This window comes from Mus musculus, chromosome 16, assembly GCF_000001635.26.
Source record: "Mus musculus strain C57BL/6J chromosome 16, GRCm38.p6 C57BL/6J".
NCBI lineage: Eukaryota > Metazoa > Chordata > Mammalia > Rodentia > Muridae > Mus > Mus musculus.
In genome coordinates, this window is record NC_000082.6 from 37,324,075 (window position 1) to 37,345,559 (window position 21,485).

General features: G+C 37.4%; 1 protein-coding gene across 11 annotated transcripts in view; it reads right to left on the bottom strand.

The window, feature by feature from the left end:
• The window catches only part of Stxbp5l (syntaxin binding protein 5-like), a 277,941-nt gene that overhangs the window by 217,000 nt on the left and 39,456 nt on the right, over positions 1-21,485 (bottom strand). For 10 of the 11 annotated variants that reach the window (XM_006521886.4, XM_006521884.4, XM_030249014.1 and 7 more), the window contains exons 3-4: positions 20,997-21,094; positions 5,802-5,883 (exon numbers count right to left, since the gene is read on the bottom strand). In XM_006521886.4, the coding sequence (XP_006521949.1) occupies positions 5,802-5,883; positions 20,997-21,094 (180 nt within the window). The remainder of the gene's footprint in view (positions 1-5,801; positions 5,884-20,996; positions 21,095-21,485) is intronic. The other variant, XM_017316899.2, reaches the window with a different exon arrangement.

Below are 21,485 nucleotides of genomic sequence, written 5' to 3' on the forward strand. Positions count from 1 at the left end.
AGCCAGAGGGGGCAAACCAGTCAACAGTATTCCTCCAGGGTTTCTGCTGCAAGGAACTGCACTGCTGGAGTTCCTGTCCTGGATTCTCTCAGTAACAGACTGCAACCTGTCAGATGAAATAACACAATTCCTCCCCAAGTTGCTTTTTTGTCATTTAGCACAGCAGCTGAAAGCAAACTAAGACAGCATCATTGTAACTATTAAAGGGTTTTTTTTTTTAATTTCCTTCAGTAAAATAGAATTTAAATTTTTTGTTTCTACTATTCACATAAATATCATATAACTGCACAAAGAAACCAATACCAAACTCAGTTTCATTAATCAAATATACATGTAAGGTTATACTTTTGTTTTTTTATATCTAAAAATTATGTATGATTCCTTAAAATTATGTATTTTATAATTTGACCTGCTGATTATAGTCTAAAAAGCTTTACCTGTGATGTAAAATATCACCCACAATAAAATATTTCTTCACCTTGAATTAAGTATAACTATATAAATAATACTAGAGGCCGGGCATGGTAGCGCACGCCTTTAATCCCAGCACTTGGGAGGCAGAGGCAGGATAATTTCTGAGTTCAAAGCCAGCCTGCTCTACAAAGTGAGTTCCAGGACAGCCAGGGCTACACAGAAAAACCCTGTCTCGAAAAAAAAAAAAACTAAAATGATTTCATCCTATTCCACTAATTTCAAATTAATTCTATCTCAAATACAATACCATGCATTCTACCTTTGTATGTAGGAGAAAATAAATGTACATATTACTAAGTACCACATATAACTAACATACACTATTTCACTGATATTTAAAGATCATCTTAAATATGGCAGAACTTTTACCCAACTGAAATGTCAACTGAAACTACCCTAAAGTCCTATGTGTTCTCTAATAGTTATCCGGAAGAAGTATGGTAGTCTTAAGATACCTAAAATGTTTTATATATATTTTCCAAATAAGTTAGTTACAAGTAATCTTTTATAATTTCACAGTTTACAACATTGTCCCCCATTCTCATTTATATTCTACATGAAAAAGTTTTTTAAAACTCTCAACTTTACTTCTTATCCAGAAATTAGGAGAAAGAAGACTCTAAATGTGTTTCTGAAAGAATTCCTAAACCAAAACACACTGTCCCTGTCTTAATTAGGGTTGCTATCGCTATGGTGAAACACCATGACCGAAAAAATTTGTGGAGAAAAGGATGTATTTGGCTTACGTTTCTGCAGCATTGTTCATCATCAAAGGAAGTTAGGACAGGAAGTCAAACAGAGCGGGATCCTGGAGGCAGGAGCTGATGCAGAGGCCATGGAGGGGTATGGCTTCCTGGCTTGCTTCCTATGGGTTGTTCAGGCTGCTTTCTTACATAACTCAGAACTTCCAGCCAAGGGAAGACCCCCACCCACAATAGCCCACGCCTTTCTCCAACACTAATTAAGAAAATGCCTTACAGTTGGATCTTATGGAGGCATTTTCCCAATTGAGCTTCCCTCCTTTCAAATAATTCTAGCTTGTGTAGAGTTGACATAAGACTAGCCAACACAACTGACCTCTTATCAACTTGACACACAAACACATCATTATTAAGCCACAATCCTTCCTTTCTTATTTGTCCCCCAAGCTCTCACATTAAAAATGTAAACATTAAAAGTTCCATGGCCTCTACAAAATCAAACATTAAAATTTCAGTCCCATTAAAATCCAAAGTCTTTTAAAATTCAAGGTCTGTCAACTGTGGGCTCCAATAAAATTAAAAAAAAATAATAATTAAATACTTTCTCACTTCAAGAGGGAAGAACCAGGGCACAATCACAATCAAATCAAAGCAAAGCCAAACTCCGACTCTCCAATATCTGGGATCCACTCACAATCTTCTGAACTCCTCCAGAGGGTTTGGGTCACTTCCCCAGCTCCACCCTCTGTAGCACACAGCTTATCTTCTAGGTTCTGTCTGGCCCTGCTCCACTGTTGCTACTGTTCTTGGTAATGGCATCCATACTACTGGCATCTCTAAAATGCTGGGCTCTCCTGCTGAAACTAGGCTGCACTTTCACCAATAGCTTCTCATAGGCTCTCTTCATGGTATCAAGCCTCAGCTTTTCTACATGACCCCTTCAGCCCTGGGCCTTCAACTGCCACTAAGGCTGCACCTTCACCAATGGCCTTCCATGGCCTCTCACAGTGCCCAACCTCAGCTGCTCTCCATGACCCCTTCCTGACTTCAAAATCAGTACCACCTGGGTGACTCTTACACTACCAAGTTAGGCTGCCAGCATGAGGTACACCCTTGGATGCCTCTGGAACACAGCTTCTTTGTGCTCTCAGGAAACATTTTCCAGATTTGACCTCAGTGATGTTGGTCTCTTCTTAATCCCACTTAACCACTCAGATCCAGCTAACCAGCATCAACTGTCGCAGTCACAAAAAGGTTTCACTTCAGTGGTACTGGTCTCTATTATTCAGCCCCAGCTTACCAGTTTGACAGAATCTTAATTCAAAATAGCAAACAGCTGAAAGGAGTCTTTAAACTTTCCTCTGAAACTTCACAAGCCAGGCCTCCATCTTCTGCACTGCTCCCAATACTCTTATCTTCGAAGCTCCTACAGAGCAGCTCACTGAGCTCTCAACACTCAATGGCTTTTCTAGCCCAAAGTTCCTAAAGTCCTTCCACAATTCTCCCTAAAACATGATCACAGCCACATCCCACTATGCTAGCACAAACGTGTCTTAGAGTTACTGTTGCTGTGATGAAACACCAGGACCAAAGGAAATAAGAGAGGAAAGGGTTTATTTGGTTTACACTTCCACAATACTGCTTATCATTGAAGGAAGTCAGGACAGGAACACAAACAGATCAGGATTCTAGAGGCAGGAGCTGATGCAGAGGTCATGGAGGCATGCTGCTTACTGGCTTGCTTCCCATGGCTTGCTCAGTCGGCTTTCTTATAGAACCCAGGGCTACCAATCCAGAAATGACCCCACCCACAGTGACCTGACCCTTCCTCATCAAACACTAATTTAAAAATTGCCTTATAGCTGTATCTTATGGAGGCATTTTCTCAGTTGAGATTTCTTTCTCTCAGATAACTCTCCTTGTGCCAAGTTGACATAAAACCAGCCAGCATAGGACCCCATGATATCTCTCTTTGTATTATATATTTAGTATTTGGGTCTCACAGAATAGTATCTTTATAGTAATAAATTATAGTTAGAATATTTTCATTAAAATTTATATAATCTTAATATATATAAACACTTATATCAGAGGGTATATATTAATATATTCTTTAACATGAACTCATATCAATTTTTTACACCATGAAGTAAGATTTACCTTATATTGGCTTTGAGGATTTTTATACTTCTTTGGATGAGTTATTTATAAATGCTTTCTGCATTTCTACAATTATTGATATTTCTTGAAAGCATTTAATGAACTACAGCTTTTTAATTCAGTACATAATAATGATCTCCTCTCTGAAAGAGGTCGACATTCACTTGGGAAAGGGTAAAAATAGAAAGATAAAGTTATTATTATGAAACTGGCAAAACATAATCTACAATAGATACTTTTTTACAACACAAAAATATACCAAGTACAACAGAATTAAGATATAATCATATAAACTGAATATTTCTGTATGACATCTGATTAATCTACAAAGGGACTCTGTATTATTAAGTCTATGATAAGACTAAAATGTTAACAACATCAGTAGACCACTAAGCATATGAATAAAAGTAAGCTCATAAGCAGAGTGCCTATGCTTCATTTATAAAAGCAAAGTGAACTTTCCATCAATGCTACTTCCAAAGATCTTCAGAAAAAAAAAAAAGTAAACCTGTAAATAAGATGATGTCCATTTCTGATCATGGGATCAGAAACTGGGAGATATGGAGGATAGTCCAGAAATTATTGTGATGTGCATCAGGGAGAGTAGCTAATAAAAAAGCAAGGTGAACAAAATGAAGAGACTGAAGCTTGTCTTTATTTCCTTAATTATAGAACCTCATATATCACAAAAGCAAATTTAGGGCCTCAAAGATAATACTGAGAAACAAACTAAGAGCAAACCACACAGAAGCAAATCATGTATATTAGAATATATCTGTAGAAGTCAGAAGGCTGCAATCCCTCAGCTAGTAACTGGAGGAGAGTAGGATAACAGAGAGGTGGGAGCTTTAGACATAATGGCTGGTCGCCACACTGATGTTTTCTATTTCCCTCCTGTCATGTCTGTGACACCCCGCATCAAGGTTGCCCACAATGAGAAATACATTTGATTTGTCAGTCAGGATATCATAGCTCCCTGAAAAAGTTTGATTCAAATAAAGTCAGCCTTTGCCAGAAGCATCATTACTCGTTGTACTGACTGACTCATTTAAGATAAGAGAGCTGTGCACAACAGCAGGAGCCACTCAAAAAATTTGACTGAAGATGACTCTAAGATGCCTCCAACTAAGAACTACGAATTTCCTTAGCTTTATAAATGCATACTCTGTTTCTAAAATTTAGGAAGCTAATTTCTACAATATCTATGGACACATAAATAAAATATATACATAAACCAAGAAGTGCATATGAAAATAAAAGATAAATGCATTTATACAGATAAACAATGTATAGATTTATACAGATACAAGCCTACTGGTAAATAAAAAGATACTTTCAACGAAGATACAAGCAAAATATTTAAATTGGTGGGAAGAGAGTAGGTAGAAAGCTTAATGGTTTAGAAAATATTAAATAAATTTTAAAATTATAATAGAGTCACAATAAGAGGATGTTCTGATATGCAAATATTTTCTCTTATTAAGTTTAATATTTCCTATATTAAATGTAATATTTTCTATATTAACATTTAAATCTAAGTTTAAATTTAAATTTTAATATAGGAAATAAAAATGTGAATGTCAGTAATAATATATACAAATGCATTGTTACACATCTAAAATCATAATATCAAAAAGAATTATATCAAGTACAGGTTGAAGATCCATAATCCAAATATACAAAATCCCAGATGTTCCAAAAGTTAACCTTTTCCACAAAGAGAAAATTTCATACCTGATCTACTGTGATTACATTCAAAATGTAAAAGCATTGAAAAAATGTACAAAATTACCATCAGACTACGTGTATAAGGTACACACGTAATATAAAAGAGTTTAATGTTTAGACCTGGGTTCCTTCTCCAATGTATCTCAATATATATTCATGTATTCAATAATTAAAAATCAAAGATACAGCCAGGTATGGTGGCACACGCCTTTAATCCCAGCACTCTCCAGAGGCAGAGGCAGGAGGATTTCTGAGTCCGAGGCCAGCCTGGTCTACAAAGTGAATTCCAGGACAGTCAGGGCTATACAGAGAAACCCAGTCTCAAAAAAACAAAAAAAAAAAAAAAAACAAAAAAAAAAAACAAAAAAACAAAACAAAACAAAAAAACCCAAAAATTAAAAAATTAAAAAAAAAAGATACATAAACATTTTAAACCCAACCATTTTGGATACTCAAACCTGTAATCGTCTGTGAGTGTGACTGTATATTTTGTGTTTTAAGTAATCAAAAATATGTATGTATGGTTGAAATAGAAAAGGAAGGAAGGAAGGAAGGAAGGAAGGAAGGAAGGAAGGAAGGAAGGAAGGAAGGAAAAGGAGAGGGGAGGGGAGAGGAGGGGAGGGGAGGGGAGGGGAGGGGAGGGGAGGGGAGGGGAGGGGAGGGGAGGGGAGGGAAGGGAAGGGAAGGGAAGGGAAGGGAAGGGAAGGGAAGGGAAGGGAAGGGAAGGGAAAAACTTACCTCATTGATGAGGAATTGGAGCTGCAAGACAGCCGCACCACTTTCATGTTGGCAGTAACAGTCAACACCAGGCCTCCCAAGTCTAACACAATAAAAGTCAAGGATTCTAACATTTGAGTTAGCACAAATATCAAAAAGTGAAGGAGAATCTGACTTATTTAGCAACTAATGTTTTGACTCTTCATTGTCCTTATTTTTCAGAGTTGAAATATTTTGCTTTACACAAACTTAATTGCACAGTATAAATGAGTGATATTCTAACAATTAGAAGAATTATAGTAAAACATGAGAAGAAGGGAGGTTCCTTCCCATCAAAGAACACAAGAATTGAGAATGAGACACATCTCATTTCTTTTCATATTTATCTGATTAAACATTTGTTTCCCCAGAGTAGGTTCAAGCAATTGAAAGATTTTACTGCAATAAATGAAATCATTAAAAAGTTAACATATTAGTTGGCCATAGTGTTACATGCCTTTAACTCCAACACTTGAGGAGCAAAGGTAGGAGGATCTCTGTGAGTTACAGGACATCCTGATCTCTATAGTGAGTTCCAGAACAGCCAGGACTACATAATGTCACCAAATGAAACCATTTAATATACTCAAGTATGTTAGCAATTTTGTTATGTACAAAGCCCTTCTAACAATATTTTAGAATCAATAGAATATAAAGAAATATATAAACATGTAATGTATAAAATAGTTTCTGCATTAAAAATAAGATTTCAAAGATAGATATTAAGAAATAGTAGCAATATATTTTTCAGTTTGCACTTAAAAAGTTAACCTATAAGTCAGAAACAGAACAAAAGAGAAAAGAAAGGTAAATGGTAGAAGATTATAAGAAGGGAAGAAAATCAAACATCACAGAACAAATGTATCAATGTATTCCTTACGAAGTGACATGTTTCTATATATGGTTATTATTTGTTTTTCTTAAATATAAAGGCATTGCATGCTAAGGTAACTATTTCCTGACATAGTGAAGAAACAGGGGGCAGATTTATCCTTCCACCCAAGCAGTTAAACAATATAAGCAACATTGATGTAACTACATTCATGCACACAGCAGCATTCAAACACTGCATATCAAATGAGGAATATGGTGGTTCCTGAAAAGGGAAAGGTTTATATAAAGAAAGTTAATCTAAGTCAGAAAGGGAACAAAAGACAAAAGTAAGAAAGAATGGAAGATTGTAGGGAAGATGTACGCTTATGACTGTTCCAGAGTACTCTATAGAGAATGTCCAGGCCACAATTTAGGGCTATTAAATCTAGCAGGTTCCCTTTGTGTAAAAGACAGAATAAAATGAAGGGTGTATGTGTGTGGTGGTGGTGGTGGGGTGCTTGGCTAAGAACAAATAGAATTAACAAGGCCAAAAAGCAAGAAAAAAAAAATGACACATGCTGGAATATTTCAGAGATCTGCTGGAAAGCAAATGTAAGTAGAGCAAAATGTAAAACAGGGACAAGATTTATAGAAACTATTTGAAAGTGAAAGGGGAAAAAAACCAATAAAGAAATAACATTCGTCTTGAAAAACAAACCAGACCAAACAAACAACATCGCCAAAAATGATAATTCCTTCTTGAAGAATAAAGCAAGAAAGAACAAAACAAACAAACAAAAAAGAGCAAGTTAAGTGAGACCAGAAAATTTTCATGTTCCCACCATCCAAGAGAGAAACCCCAAAATTCACAGACTAGTCATGCAAAACACTAAGAAAAACATTCCCTAGTAGTGAGGAAAACTCATCTCTTAAATAAAGGTGGTTCTAGTATTTCCTTTAAAAGAGGGCTAAATAGGTAAATTGGTTAATAATATGTCTACCAATGAAATCAAATAGCATCAGTTTTTAAAATTATTTCTTGTTGAGATTATAATATACTTATATCATATTCCCCTTCTCTTTCCTCCAAGGACAATAAGAATGGACCAGGGAAGGGGGATGTTGCAGAGCCCAAGAGGCCTGAGCCCTACACAAAGAATTACAGGCAACTAAGTAATGCTGAGAGGAGGTAAAAACAGCTTTTGAAACTTATAATCAAATAGCAAAGGAGTAGAAAACAGATCTAGTAAGAGAACTAGAAAACAATCTGCAAGACCCTAGACTTCATTCAACCACACCAATTCCACATTATAAACAAGGTATTTATACTCCAATTAAAGTGCAATAAATGTCAGATCAGAGATAAAAAGCAATAGTCCAAATGTACAATGCCTATAGTAATTCTTTTTTAAAAATATAAAAATGAGCCAGATTCCATGGCTCTAGCCTGTAACCTCAGCACTTGAAAAGATGAGACAAAAGAATTGCTGCACTCTGAGGTCAGCTTATGTTTTTGTTTATAAGAGTTGTGGTCATGGGATCTATTCACAGCAATAAAGCCCTTAACTTGGTACAAGGAGTTGGGGTATTGCTGTGGTAGGCCTGACCATACTTTTGTTTGGAGGAATGTGGGCTTTGGAACTTCAGAACTTCAGATTTGAAAAGTAGTTGAAGGCATCAAATGGGACAAAATGGACTATACACTAGTAAGAGCATGCAAGCCATGGTGCTGAGGGTGATTTGAACTGTGGGGCCTGGCACAGGATGTTCTAGAGGGAAAGAATGTTTGTATGTGACCATTCTGGTAATACTTTAGCTAGGAATGTGGCTGCGTTTTGCCCTTGTCTGAATAATCTGCCTGAAGAAATCTCAGAACAGCCTAGTATTGACTCTGTTGTGTCGTTATTCATGTTCACTTTTATTCAGATCTATAATGAAAAGGAAAAAGCTGAGCAAGGAAAAATATAAAATGTACAGTTTGAGGAGAAACAGGACACCAGGAAATAGAATGGAGCTAAGTCAGTCCAAGGAGATAAACAGATTAAAGAAAAGCCTGATGTTAAATGAAATAAAGGGAGTGTTGACCTCACGGCAAGATCTCACCCAGCTAGCTAGTCTTCCAACTTGTGAAAAGGACTTAAAGAGAAGCTTATGGTCAGGGGTGGTGGTACATAACTTTAATCCTAGCACTCTGGAGGCAGAGGCATGTAAGTTTCTGATTTCAAGGACAGCCTGGTCTACAGATTGAGTTTTAGGACAGCCAAACATTGCATAGCATAGGCAGTGAAAGAAACCAACGAAAACAGAAAGATGGTGAAAATATATTTGAAAGAGGCCATGTTTCAGCCCCAACAAGCAGCAGAAATCAGACACGTGGCTTTGGCTTTAGAGTCAAAAATACAAAAAAAGGGGTTACAAATTCTCTCTCCATGACTAAGGAAAGCCACCGAGGCCAGGCATATGCTAAGGACGTCCCTGCATGTAGCCCAGAGAGGCCATTGTGTGAAGCTGTGAAGGTGAAGCCTGATGGCCTTGGAGACCCCAAGATGTTGGAGATACCAGTTGTGGGATACCTGCCAAGGATAGCTGCTAACAGGAAGTGTGTTGCAGTCAACAAAGCTGAAAGGAGTTGAAAACTTTTGAAGTTGGATTAAATGCATTTTGCATTATGATATGGCTACAAGTTTAGAGGGGCCAGGGTATGGAATGTAGTGGTTTGAATGAAATGGTCACCATAGACTTAGGGAATGACATTATTGGAGGTGTGGCCTTGTTGGAATAGGTATGGCCTTTTTGGAGGGAGTGTGTCACAAGGAGTAAGGTTTGAGATTTCAGAAGCTCAAGCCAAGCCCAATGTCAGTCTCTCTTCCTGATATCTGCCAATCCAGATGTAGAATTCTCAGCTATTTCTCCAGCACCCTGTCTGCCTGCATACACACATGCTTGTTGCCATAACAATAATGGACTAAATTTCTAAACCTGTAAACCAGTCCCAATTAAATGTTTTCCTTTATAAGAGTTGCTGTGGTCATGGCATCTATTAATGATAAAACCCTAAGACACTTCATAAAAGTACATCAAAATTTAAAAGATGACTTTACTATATGATAAGCTTTAAAATTTAAATAAAAAATTGGAAGTTGAAGGCATGGCATAGCAAGTAAGAAAACTGATTGCTACTCCAGAAGACCCAGGTACAATTCCTAGAACCAACATGGTGGTTCACAATCATCCCTAACTCCAGTTTCAGAGGTTCAACACCACCTTCTGGCATCCCTGGGTATCAGTCATGTACATGGTACACATACACACATGTAAGCAAAACACCCATACACCATACACATAAAATAAAAAAATAAAAAGTAAATAAATATGAAGTAAAAAATTAAATATGTTATATAGCATAAGTGATAATTCTTAAAAGAATAATCATTAAAATGTAAGTCAATTTTTCACATTATAAAATCTATTTTTATTTTTCAAAGGCAGAGATTGTCAAACTGTACAACAAACTAACAAATACATACTTTATGCTTCCTATAATAAACAAAATTTAAAATATAGTAAGCTAAAAATAGATTATATATTTTCAAAGATATACTATACTAAGACAAACCAAAAGAGAGTTTGAGTGTCTACGTCCACTGGGCAAAGTAAATTTCAGATCAAAAAATATTACTATGGATATAAAATCATTTACTAATATTAAAATTTTAAATTTGTCAAGAACATTTACTTCTAAATGTTTACATATCTAATGACAGTGCTGAAAATTTCATAAAGCAAAAATTGACAGAACTATAAATATAAATAGATCAATCTACAGTTGTAATGGGAGATTGTAATGCCACTGTCTTAATAATGAGGAAGTAGATAGAAGGTCAGTACAAATACAGAAGATTTGAACAATATCATAAATCAGTTCGACCTAACTGACATTTATAGAACAATCTACTCAATAACTGCAAACACATCTAACATTTGTCAATAGGAAAATATACAGGGCTATAAAAAAAAGCTTCAATTAATGTAGAAATAACCCAGGTTATACAAAATATATTCTCTTACCATAACAGAATTTAAACTACGACTCAATAATATAAAGGTTACTGGGAAAATATATGATACTTGAAGGCTAAATAATATAAATAATCCAAACATTAAGAAAATAAATCAAGCATAATTTTAAAAATATTTTTCCATTAATTAATTTGTTTATTCAGGTTTTAAAATTTTTTAAACTGAATGGAATAAAAATACAATTAATACAAATAATAAATAGAAAACATTTGTATGGACCCTTGCAGTTCTGCCAAAATACAGTTGCTCCATTCCTCTTAATCCCTACTTCCATGAAACAAAAATATTCGAGAGGTAGCTGTATAAACAAGCTTAGAGAAACTCTATAATGTAGAAAGAATGGTCATCTTAGGAAAGAGATAGCAAAGAGTTCTTGTGCTTCTTATTGCCTCTCAAATCACAGACAGGGCACTCTAGAGGCCTCCAAAATGAAAAGCAGTGGAGCCTAGTCTCAATGGCTACATGTAAAAGCACTTCCAAATCTAAGGCTCAGGGGATATTGAAGAAGAGGTGGTAGAAAGATTGTAAGAGTCCAGGGATTTGAATATTTTTTGGGTAATTGGATTTGCTGTGAGATTGTGTTTCCTAGTAATGTTAGAAGTGATTCTTCCCATAAAGGCTCACCAACATGACTGCTCGGATATGACTGAACAAGGATGACAGCAATGAACATGCCAAACTGACCAGAAAAGGAATCCCAGGAAGGCTCAACCGTACACAAATAACTACAGACAACTGAGCAAAGCTGGGAGTGAGAGAGGTGGTTCTCTCCAAGGAAGAGCATAACAATTAGTTGTCTAGAGCCAAACTGTCAGCCCTGAAAACATACATATAAATAGCATTACATGGTTTAAACAGGTTAGATTTAGGAATATATAACATATATATATATATATATGTATATATATATATATGTGTGTGTGTATATATATATATATATATATATATATATACACATATATGTATGTAATAATAATTAGTTAAAAAAAATAAAGACCATGAATTTGAAGAAGAATGGAGAAATGTATATGGGAGGGCTTGCTGATCCACCTAATGCATAAACCTTAATGTAGAGTTTTACACACACATACACACACACACACACACATATATATATATATATATATATATATATATATATATATATATACACACACACAGTTAACCTGACACCTTCAAAGAAACACAATTGATGCTCTAGACTTCAAAGTAAAGGATAAGAGTGTATTATCCAAGGAAGAATTTAAAGGAATGTCTATAAAGAAAATGAGTTAAATTCAAGAGAACAAAGACAGATGATACAACAAAGCAGGTGAACAATTCATGACGTGAGTGAGAAGTGCAGCAAAGATATAAAGGTTTTGAAAAATAAATCTCAGACAGACATTTCAGAAATTAACTCAGCAAGTCAAATTCAAAGATACAGGTAAAATTCTCAATAACAGACTAGATCAAGCATAACAAAGAATATCCAAACCTGAAGACAAGACTCTAGAATTATCCCAGTCAATGAAACAGGAAGTAATGAAAAAGATCGAAGATAGCCTTTGAAATTTTTGAGATTTCAAACAAACATACTTTTGAGTTTGGGGAGTACATGAAAGGAAAGGCACAGAAAACCTATTTTGATAGCTAGTTCATCATCATTTTTACTGGATTAGAATCATCTTGGAAACACACCTCCAAGTGAGGCTAAACAGGTCTTTCCAGAAAGGTTTTAATTTCAAAGAAAAAAACCCACAACAACAACAACAGTGATATGGGGTTGGAACAAAAACAGACACATAGACCAATGGAATAAAATCAAAGACCTGAACATGGGCACATGTAACTTCAGCCACTTAATATTCAACAAAGATGCCAAAACTGTACACTAGAGAAAGGAAGTACTTTCAGCAAACGGTGCTGGGAAATGTTGATATTCACATGCAAAAGAATGAAGATAGATCCATAGCCATGACCTTGCAAAGAGGAAAAAAAGAACAAACAAAAACTAACTCCAAATGAATCAAATACCTAAATGTGAAGCTTGAACCTGTTAGAAGAAAACATAGGCAGTACCATATGTAATACAGATGTAGGAAATTATTTTCTCAACAGAACTCCATCTGCCCAAGAATTCAGGTCAACAATTGACAAGGGAAACTTCATAAAAATAAAAGGCTTCGTACAGCTAAAGAAACAACAATTCAGTGAAGAGGAAGCCTACAGAATGGAAGAGAATCATCACCAGTGATACATCTGAAAGGGCATTAATATCCAGAATATGTAAAGAACTAAAGAAAACAAACAAAAAAAATTACCCATTCCAAAAAAGGGGGGGCTGGGAAGTGAACAGAGTTCTCAAAAGAAGAAAAACATGTAAGAAATATTTCAAATAATGTTCTTTATTCTTAACAATAAGGGATTCTGGGAAGGAAAAAAATATAGTGTCTTGTTAAAGATTATCCCATCTGTCTCTTTAGCATGACCTAAGGTAAACCCACTTTCCAGGAGTAGTCCATTAGCCAAACTGACTGAACCAGCCTGACTGGAATGCTAGGTCTCCACCCAGGCCAGCAAAAATTTTCTATTCTAACAAAAGCTTTTCCTTCAAAGTTTGGAATAACTGAAAAGCTGCCAACTTTCATAATATCTGTTCTACACGACACTGTAGCCAGAACTATCATGTGAAAAAATAAAATAGACCTCTGGGCTTGATGGTTAGTTAGAGGCTTCAACAAAGAAACTTTGTGAAATCGAAGAATGTAACGGAAAATAATAGTTTCCAAAAAACAACAAACAAAAAAAACCAAACAAAACCAAAGGAACTTACAAGGTCAAGAAAGACAAGTAAGATCCCCATAGGCAGCAGGTGAGAAAAGATCAAATCAGTGAGGCTGGCTAAAGCACAGAGGAAATCAGGCAGCAGGCAGCAGGCAGCAGGCAGCAAGGGCTTTTCACACACAGAGGCTCTGCCAGCCTGCCCAGTGGAACCTGCTAGGAAGTGGTTTTGCTCAAACACACTGATTTAAAAAACCAAAAAGCAGAAGCAGAATACAGAATGGCTGAGATGAGGAAGAGGGAATCACCAAACAACATCTTACAACCTTTTCTCTCCCACTCTCTTGTACTAGGAACAACAACAAAACAAAACAAAACAAAAACAAAACAAAACAAAACAAAACAAAACAAAACATGGTGGCTGAATGGAAGAGCTCACACTGGCCCCTCCTCCACAGAGCATGTAGCCAAAGACTAGCTAAGCATGAGAACACCAAGGAATGATCCAACAGCTCATCTGAAAGAAAATAAAGGCTGTGAGTGATAGATATAAGTTTCGACAACATGCCAATGGTATAGATAGTCAGAATGACTTAGTTAAAATGTTTGCTATGGGATACACCAAAAAAGTAAGTAAAGAATAAATGTGATTTTTTTTTATGTAACTTGTTAAGCAACAAATTCTGGCAAGAGCATCTTTTGTGTGATTCTGTATCCTTGGAACCAGGAGCACAATTTTACTTAGTATGCCAAATTCACCTGTGACTCTGAGCATCTTCCTTAATTTTCCTGCCCCTCATAGCCATCTGTCCCTGGTTTCTGTCACCACTGAGTAAAAATGTGCTACAACTCAGTCCAGAGAGTAAAGAGCCAGTTTCAGCTCAAGCCAAGTGAAAGTCAGAAGAGAGCAGGAGCTAGAGCTAGAGTCAGAACCAGAGCTGCAAGCATAACCGATCCAAGCAGGAGCCAGAGCTAGAACCAGGCTCAGGGCTGGAGTCTGATCCATAATAGTCCTCAGAAATACAGAATACAGGAATGGGACTGCCCATCACAAAGCAAGACCCAACAGCAAGACAAGTTTTTAGGAGCCAGAGAAGGAACAAGAAAAATGTCAGATGCAAACCAGCAATCAGTTTGCATATCCTGTGTCTGTAGACCCAGCTCACCCTACACCTATGTATTCCTTTAATAGCCAACATCAGTTTAGCAGATCTGCTCAGCACTGCTCCTTTTTTGCCCCATATTCCTATCTCTCTCTTTCTAAAAGTACTTTCTAGTTTTTCTTTTAATTTTCCCTTACTGCTTCTGTTGTTATTATTATTATTGTTGTTGTTATTATTATTACTACTACTACTATTATTATTATTATTATCTCTAGTAAAGAACACTGCCCAGATTTGTAAGTTTCTGTGCTTAAAGCTGCTGAAAGATGGCTTAAAGTTATTTGACATATCTTTACTTCTCTCTTTCCAGTCTATCTTTAGCCAAACTCCATCACTTCCCACACCACCACATACAATCTTTGTGGCTCCTAAAGTTCCACTTTCTAGTTATTTCCTATCCTGGATAGTCTTATGTCAATTTGACATATGCTAGAGTTATCTGAAAGGAAGGAACCTTACTGGAAAAAAAAATGCTTCTCTAAGAACCAGCTGTAAGGCATTTTCTTAATTAGTGACTGGTGTGGGAGGGTCCAGCCCATGGTGAGCAGTCCCATACCTGAGCTGGTCGTCCTGAGTTCTATAAGAAAGCAGGCTGAACAAGCTATGATGAGCAACTCAATAAGCAGCACCCCTCTGTTGCCTCTGTATCAGCTCCTGCCTCTTGGTTCCTGCCCTGTTTGAGTTTCTCCCCTGACTTCCTTCAATGATGAATAGTGATATGGAAGTGTAAGACAAATAAACCCTTTCTTTCCCAGCTTGCTTGTGGTCATGGTATTTCATCAAAGCAATAGTGACCTAACTAAGGCATCCCTCTACTTTCTATCATCTGAGTGCTCACATCTATGTCGTATTGTGTTTTTACACACCTCATATCCACAATAATTAATATACAAGAACATTCATATGGTATTCTCAGTGTCCCTTTACTCCCTAAAATGGTTGGTGTTCATGGGGTGAATGTTTGTACTTGACTCTATCTTCATAGTGGGTCTATCCCACTACACAGGGACTATTATTGCAAATAGCATTATTCTCCTAGGAGAAAGCTAGGAATGAAGCCTGGTACCCTGAACACCAGTCCAACAGAAGAAAATGATTCTTCAGCCCTGCTACAATATAGTACCTCTGAAATATTTCAAACACTTCCATGAAAGAAAAAAAGTGAGTTAAAATAAGTAAATAAATTCATTTAACAATCTAATTCTAGATTTACACATGTAAATGTAAAAGCAAAGGTAACATGAAAAGATAAGGTAACATGTATCCCCCCCCCACCCCCCAAAAAAATCAATCCCGGGGCAATGGATTCTCCTGAGAGTTACTTAGACAAAGTTCTAGATGATGAACTCAAAATGATTATAAATATGCTCAAAGAAATGAAGAAACAAATACATTCCTGGAAGAAATCCAAGACTGTGCTCACAGCTCAATGGAATAAAAATAAAAAGTCAATGTACGATATAAAAATGGAATTCAATAAAGAAATAATGCTGAAATAATTGTTCAAAGTATTGAAAATAAGAGACTGTTGCCCCAAACAGGCGAGCTATTTCACCCCACTAGACCCAGGGAATACTGTAAAAGAACAGCCAGGAAGACTGGAGGAGGAGGAGGAGGATGGTAAGATATATGCTAAGGAAACACTGTCTGCTGGATACAGCATGATCTTTGCAGTCAGGGCATACAGTTGCTGTGGTCTTACACAAGCCTGGGCATTTCAATGTTCCATCATGAATGCGGAGGAACTCTTGAGGCTTCCCTTCTATCTGAAGAGCTACTGACAGTTGATGTGACCAGCTGGCTTCATGCTCCAGCAGCTAGGCTTTCCCCCTTCATGATGGACTCAAGATAAAACTTTTCTTCCTTAAGTTGTCTACTCAGGGGATTAGATCACAGCAACAGAAACAAAACTCAACCAGGTGTCACAATTAAGTAGGCACCCTGAGGAATCCTTATAGTGAAAGAAATGCCCTGTTTACAGAGTTTATCCTGATTGTGATATGATATTTTTACACATTATTCGTGTTTTATTATGCTATTGATTTGGGAAGGTGCTGGTTAAACAGGTTTTTGTTTGTTTGTTACTTTTTAACCTCCCGCCACTTCTCCAAGTTCCATCCCCTTTTCCTACCCACCCAACTTTGTGGGCTCTTCTTTTAACCCATCAAATACAGATGGTACTACCAGTTGCTTTTGGATGCATAGCCTTCCCCTGGAATGTGCCCAACCCACCAGGGGTGACACCCTTAAAGAAAACTGACTCTGCTTCTTTCATCAGCTATCCACTGCTTAGCAAGAGGTGGGAATTTGAGCTTACCTCTTCTCTTTATCCTGAGATTTTTGTCTGGATTGACTGTGCCCAGGTCTTGTGCATTCTGTCTCAACTACTCTGAATTCATTTGTACAACTGCCCTGCTATGTCTAGAAAATGCTGTTTCCTTGGAGGCATCTAATTCCTTCAACTCTTAGTATTTCTACCCCCTTTTCCAAAATGATTCCTGAGCTGTAGGAGGAAGGGACATAATATGGATGTCCCATTTGGGGCTGGGGATTCTGTAGTTTCCTATTCTCTGCATATTGACAAGTCTCCCAGGAGTGCTGACTCACCTGTGAGCACAGGTAAGACCACCACATCTGTTCCAAGGGACCCACCCAGAGCCCTCAAGATACAGGAACGGAGGAGCAGGCTGGGACAGGATCTTTCTGGTTTCCATCTGCACCTGGAGTTGAGCCTGTGCCATAGATCTTCATACCAAAATCCCACCTGGAGAGAGCTAGTTACCCAAGAATGCTGACACAGCTGAGAGCACAGGTGAGACCACCACTTCTGCTCAAATTCCTGGCCCAAGAGGGACCCACCCAGATCTATCATGACACAAGAACTAAGGAACAGCCAAGAACAAGATCCTTCTGGTTTCTGTCTGTGCCCCAGAGTTGACCCTGTGCCACAGCTTTCCATACACAAATTCCTCCTGGAGAGAACTGGTCTCCCAGAAGTGCTGACACACAGGCTTGCAGGAGGGACAAGCCACAGTCAAAGACAGCAAGACCAGCTAAAACCAGAGATAACCAGATGGCAAGAGGCAAGGGCAAGAACATAAGAAGCAGAAACCAAGGCTACTTGACATCATCAGAAACCAGTTCTTCCACCACAGCAAGCCCTAGATACTCCAACACACTAGAAAAGTAAGACTCTTATTTAAAATCACATCTCATGATGACGATAGAGGACTTTAAGAAGGACATAAATAACTCCCTTAAAGAAATACAGGAGAACACAGGTAAACAGGTAGAAGCCCTTAAAGAGGAAATACAAAAATCACTTAAATGACAGGAAAACACAACCAAACAGGTGAAGAAACTGAACAAAACCATCTGGGATCTAAAAAAAACGGAAATAGAAACAATAAAGAAATCACAAAGGGAGACAACCATGGAGATAGAAAGCCTAGGAAAGAGATCAAGAGTCATAGATGCAAGCATCACCAACAGAATACTAGAGATAGGAGAGAGAATCTCAGGTGCAGAAGATACCATAGAAAGCATAGACACAATAGTCAAAGAAAACACAACATGCAAAAAGCTCCTAACCCAAAACATCCAGGAAATCCAGGACTCAATGAGAAGATCAAACCTAAGGATAATAGGTATAAAAGAGAGCGAAGATTCCCAGTAAATATCTTCAACAAAATTATAAAAGAAAATTTCCCTAACCTAAAGAAAGAGATGCCCATCAACATACAAGAAGCCTACAGAAATCCAAATAGACTGGACCAGAAAATAAATTCTTCCTGTCACATAATAATCAAAACACCAAATGCACAAAATAAAGAAAGAATAATAAAAGCAGTAAGGAAAAAAGGTCAAGTAACATATAAAGGATGACCTATCAGAATTTACACCAGACTTCTCACCAGAGATTATGAAAGCTAGAAGACCCTGAGCAGATGTCATACAGACCCTAAAAGAACATAAATGCCAGGCCCAGGCCACTATATCCAACAAAACTCTAAATTACTGTAGATGGAGAAACCAAGATATTCCATGAAAAAAATCAAATTTACACAATATCTTTCCACAAATCCAGCCCTACAAAGGATAATAGATGGAAAACCCCAAAACAAGGAGGGAAACTACACCCTAGAAAAAGCAAGGAAGTAGTCTTCTTTCAACAAACCCAAAAGAAGATAGCCACACAAACATAATTCCACCTCTAACAAGAAAAATAACAGGAGGCCACAATCACTATTCCTTACTATCACTTAACATAAATGGACTCAATTTCCCAATAAAAAGACATAGACTAACAGACTAGATACTTAAACAGGACCCAGCATTTTGCTGCGTATAGGAAATACACCTCAATGACAAAGACAGACACTACCTCAGAGTAATGCAAATCAAAACAACCCTGAGATCCCACCTCATACCAGTCAGAATGGCTAAGATCAAAAACTCAGGAGACAGCAGATGCTGGTAAGGATGTAGAGAAAGAGGAACACTCCTCCATTGCTGGTGGGGTTGCAAGCTGGTACAACCACTCTGGAATCAATCTGGTGTTTCCTCAGAAAATTGGACATAGTATTATCTGAGTACCCAGCTATACCATTCCGGGGCATATACCCAGAAGATGCTCCAACATGTAATAAGGAAACATGCTCCACTATGTTCATAGCAGCTATATTTACAATAGTCAGAATCTGGAAAGAACCCAGATGTCCCTCATCAGAGGAATAGATACCAAAAATATGGGACATTTACACAATGGAATACTACTCAGCTATAAAAAAAACAATGACTTCATGAAATTCACAGGCAAGTGGATAGATCTAGAAAAATACCATCCTGAGTGAGGTAACCCAGTCACAAGAGAACATACATGGTATGTACTCACTGATAAGTGGATATTAGGCAAAGAGCTTGGAAGACCCAAGATACAATTCACAGACCACATGAAGCTCAAGAGGAAGGAAGACCAAAGAGTGGATGCTTCAGTCCTACTTAGAAGAGGGAATAAAATAATCAAGGGAAGTAGAGGGTAGGAAGGACTTGGGAGGAATAGAAGAGGGGAGGGTAAAAAGAGGGGTAAAAATCAGGTATGGGAGGAGATGTATGGAGGGTCAGGAATTTGAACAGAGGTATGTAGCAATTGGGGATGGGGAACTGGGGGCAGCAACCAGAAAGTCCCAGATGCCAGGAGAGCAAGAACCTCCCAGGACCCCATAGGGATGACATTAGCTGAAATACCCCACAAAGGGGAGGGGGAACTTGTGGAAATCATATCCAGAGGTTAGGCATGCCCCCTCAGTTGAGAGATGGGGACACCCACCCATCTCCAGAATTTTAACCCAGAATTGCTCCTATCTAAAGGAAACACAGGAACAAAGAGTAAAGCAGAGACTTAAGGAAAAGCCATCCAGAGACTGCCCCACCTGGGGATCCATCCCACACGCAGACACCAAACCCAGACACTATTGCTGATGCCAAGAAGTGCTTGCTGACAGGAGCCTAATACAGCTGTCTCCTGAGAGGCTCTGCCAGATCCTGACCAATATAGATGCAGATGCTCGCAGCCAACCATTGGACTGAGCACAGGGACCCCAATGGAGAAGTTAAGGGAAGGACTGAAGGAGCTGAAGGGGCCTTATCTGGCATATATGAGAGGGGAGGCCATTGGTTCTGTGAAGGCTTGATGCTCCAGTGTAGAGGAATACTAGGGCAGTGAGGTGGGAGTAGGTGGGTGTGTGGGTGGGTGGGGGAGCACCCTCCAGCAGGGTAAGGGGGAATGGGATAGGGGGTTTGCAAAAGGGAAACCGGGAATGTGGATAACATTTGAAATATAAATAGATAAAATATCCAATTTAAAGAAAAAAGAAAAATAGAGAAGACACTAAAATGCATTTGGAAATACACCTATATACTATATGCACATATTATAAAAAGTTCTTAGACTAATGACTTTCTACCTTAAGAAACTAAAATGGGACAAACTGAACCCAATGTAAATTTTTAAAAGATTAAAGTAGAAATTAATGTGATAGAATAGATATAAACAATAAAGAAATATGAGTCCAAAAGTTCAATCCTCGTGTATAATTGATAAGCTTCTAACGAGACAGATCGGAAAAAAAATACTGCCGTAAGCAAACAATAATAGAAGCTAAAGAAAGGACCATCAACAGTGGTCTCAAAGACAGAAGTAGTACAAAGACACTTGACAGTGGTGATTTTCACAATAGCTACTGATTTATAAGGAAGCAATACATTTTATCTGGTTATACATTCTTTACCTATTTGAAGGTTCAAGCAAACAAAATTGGCATTCTTGTACAAAATAATTAACAAAAATTAAGGATACATTCGTATAGCACCTGTTCTTGTTCCAATAGCTAAGATTTTCTGGACTGGATCAAAGGCCAATGCTGTGGGCTGATAAGGAAACCCATGCCGAACTGTCTGAAAGAGAGTAAATAGTAGAAACAGTCATCAGGGAAGTGAAACTTAGAATAATGACCAGAAACTATTACATGGCTACCATAATGATCATAATCAGCTTTTAAATGAAAAAATAAAGGACATGGAATAGCATAGCTCTCATATGCTGTTGATGAGAGTACAAAATGTATTATTTTATAACCACTTTAGAAAACTATCTGACAAATTGTAAACAAACTAAATGCATACCTACAACAGGCTCTAGCAATTCCACTGCATATGCACCTAAGAAAATTTAAAGCATATATCCACAAAATTATTTTCTTAATTAAAAAATTAGTGACTTTAATCATAATAGTAAAAAATCAGAAATAGCTCAGGTACCTATCAATAAAAGAATTAAATAAATACA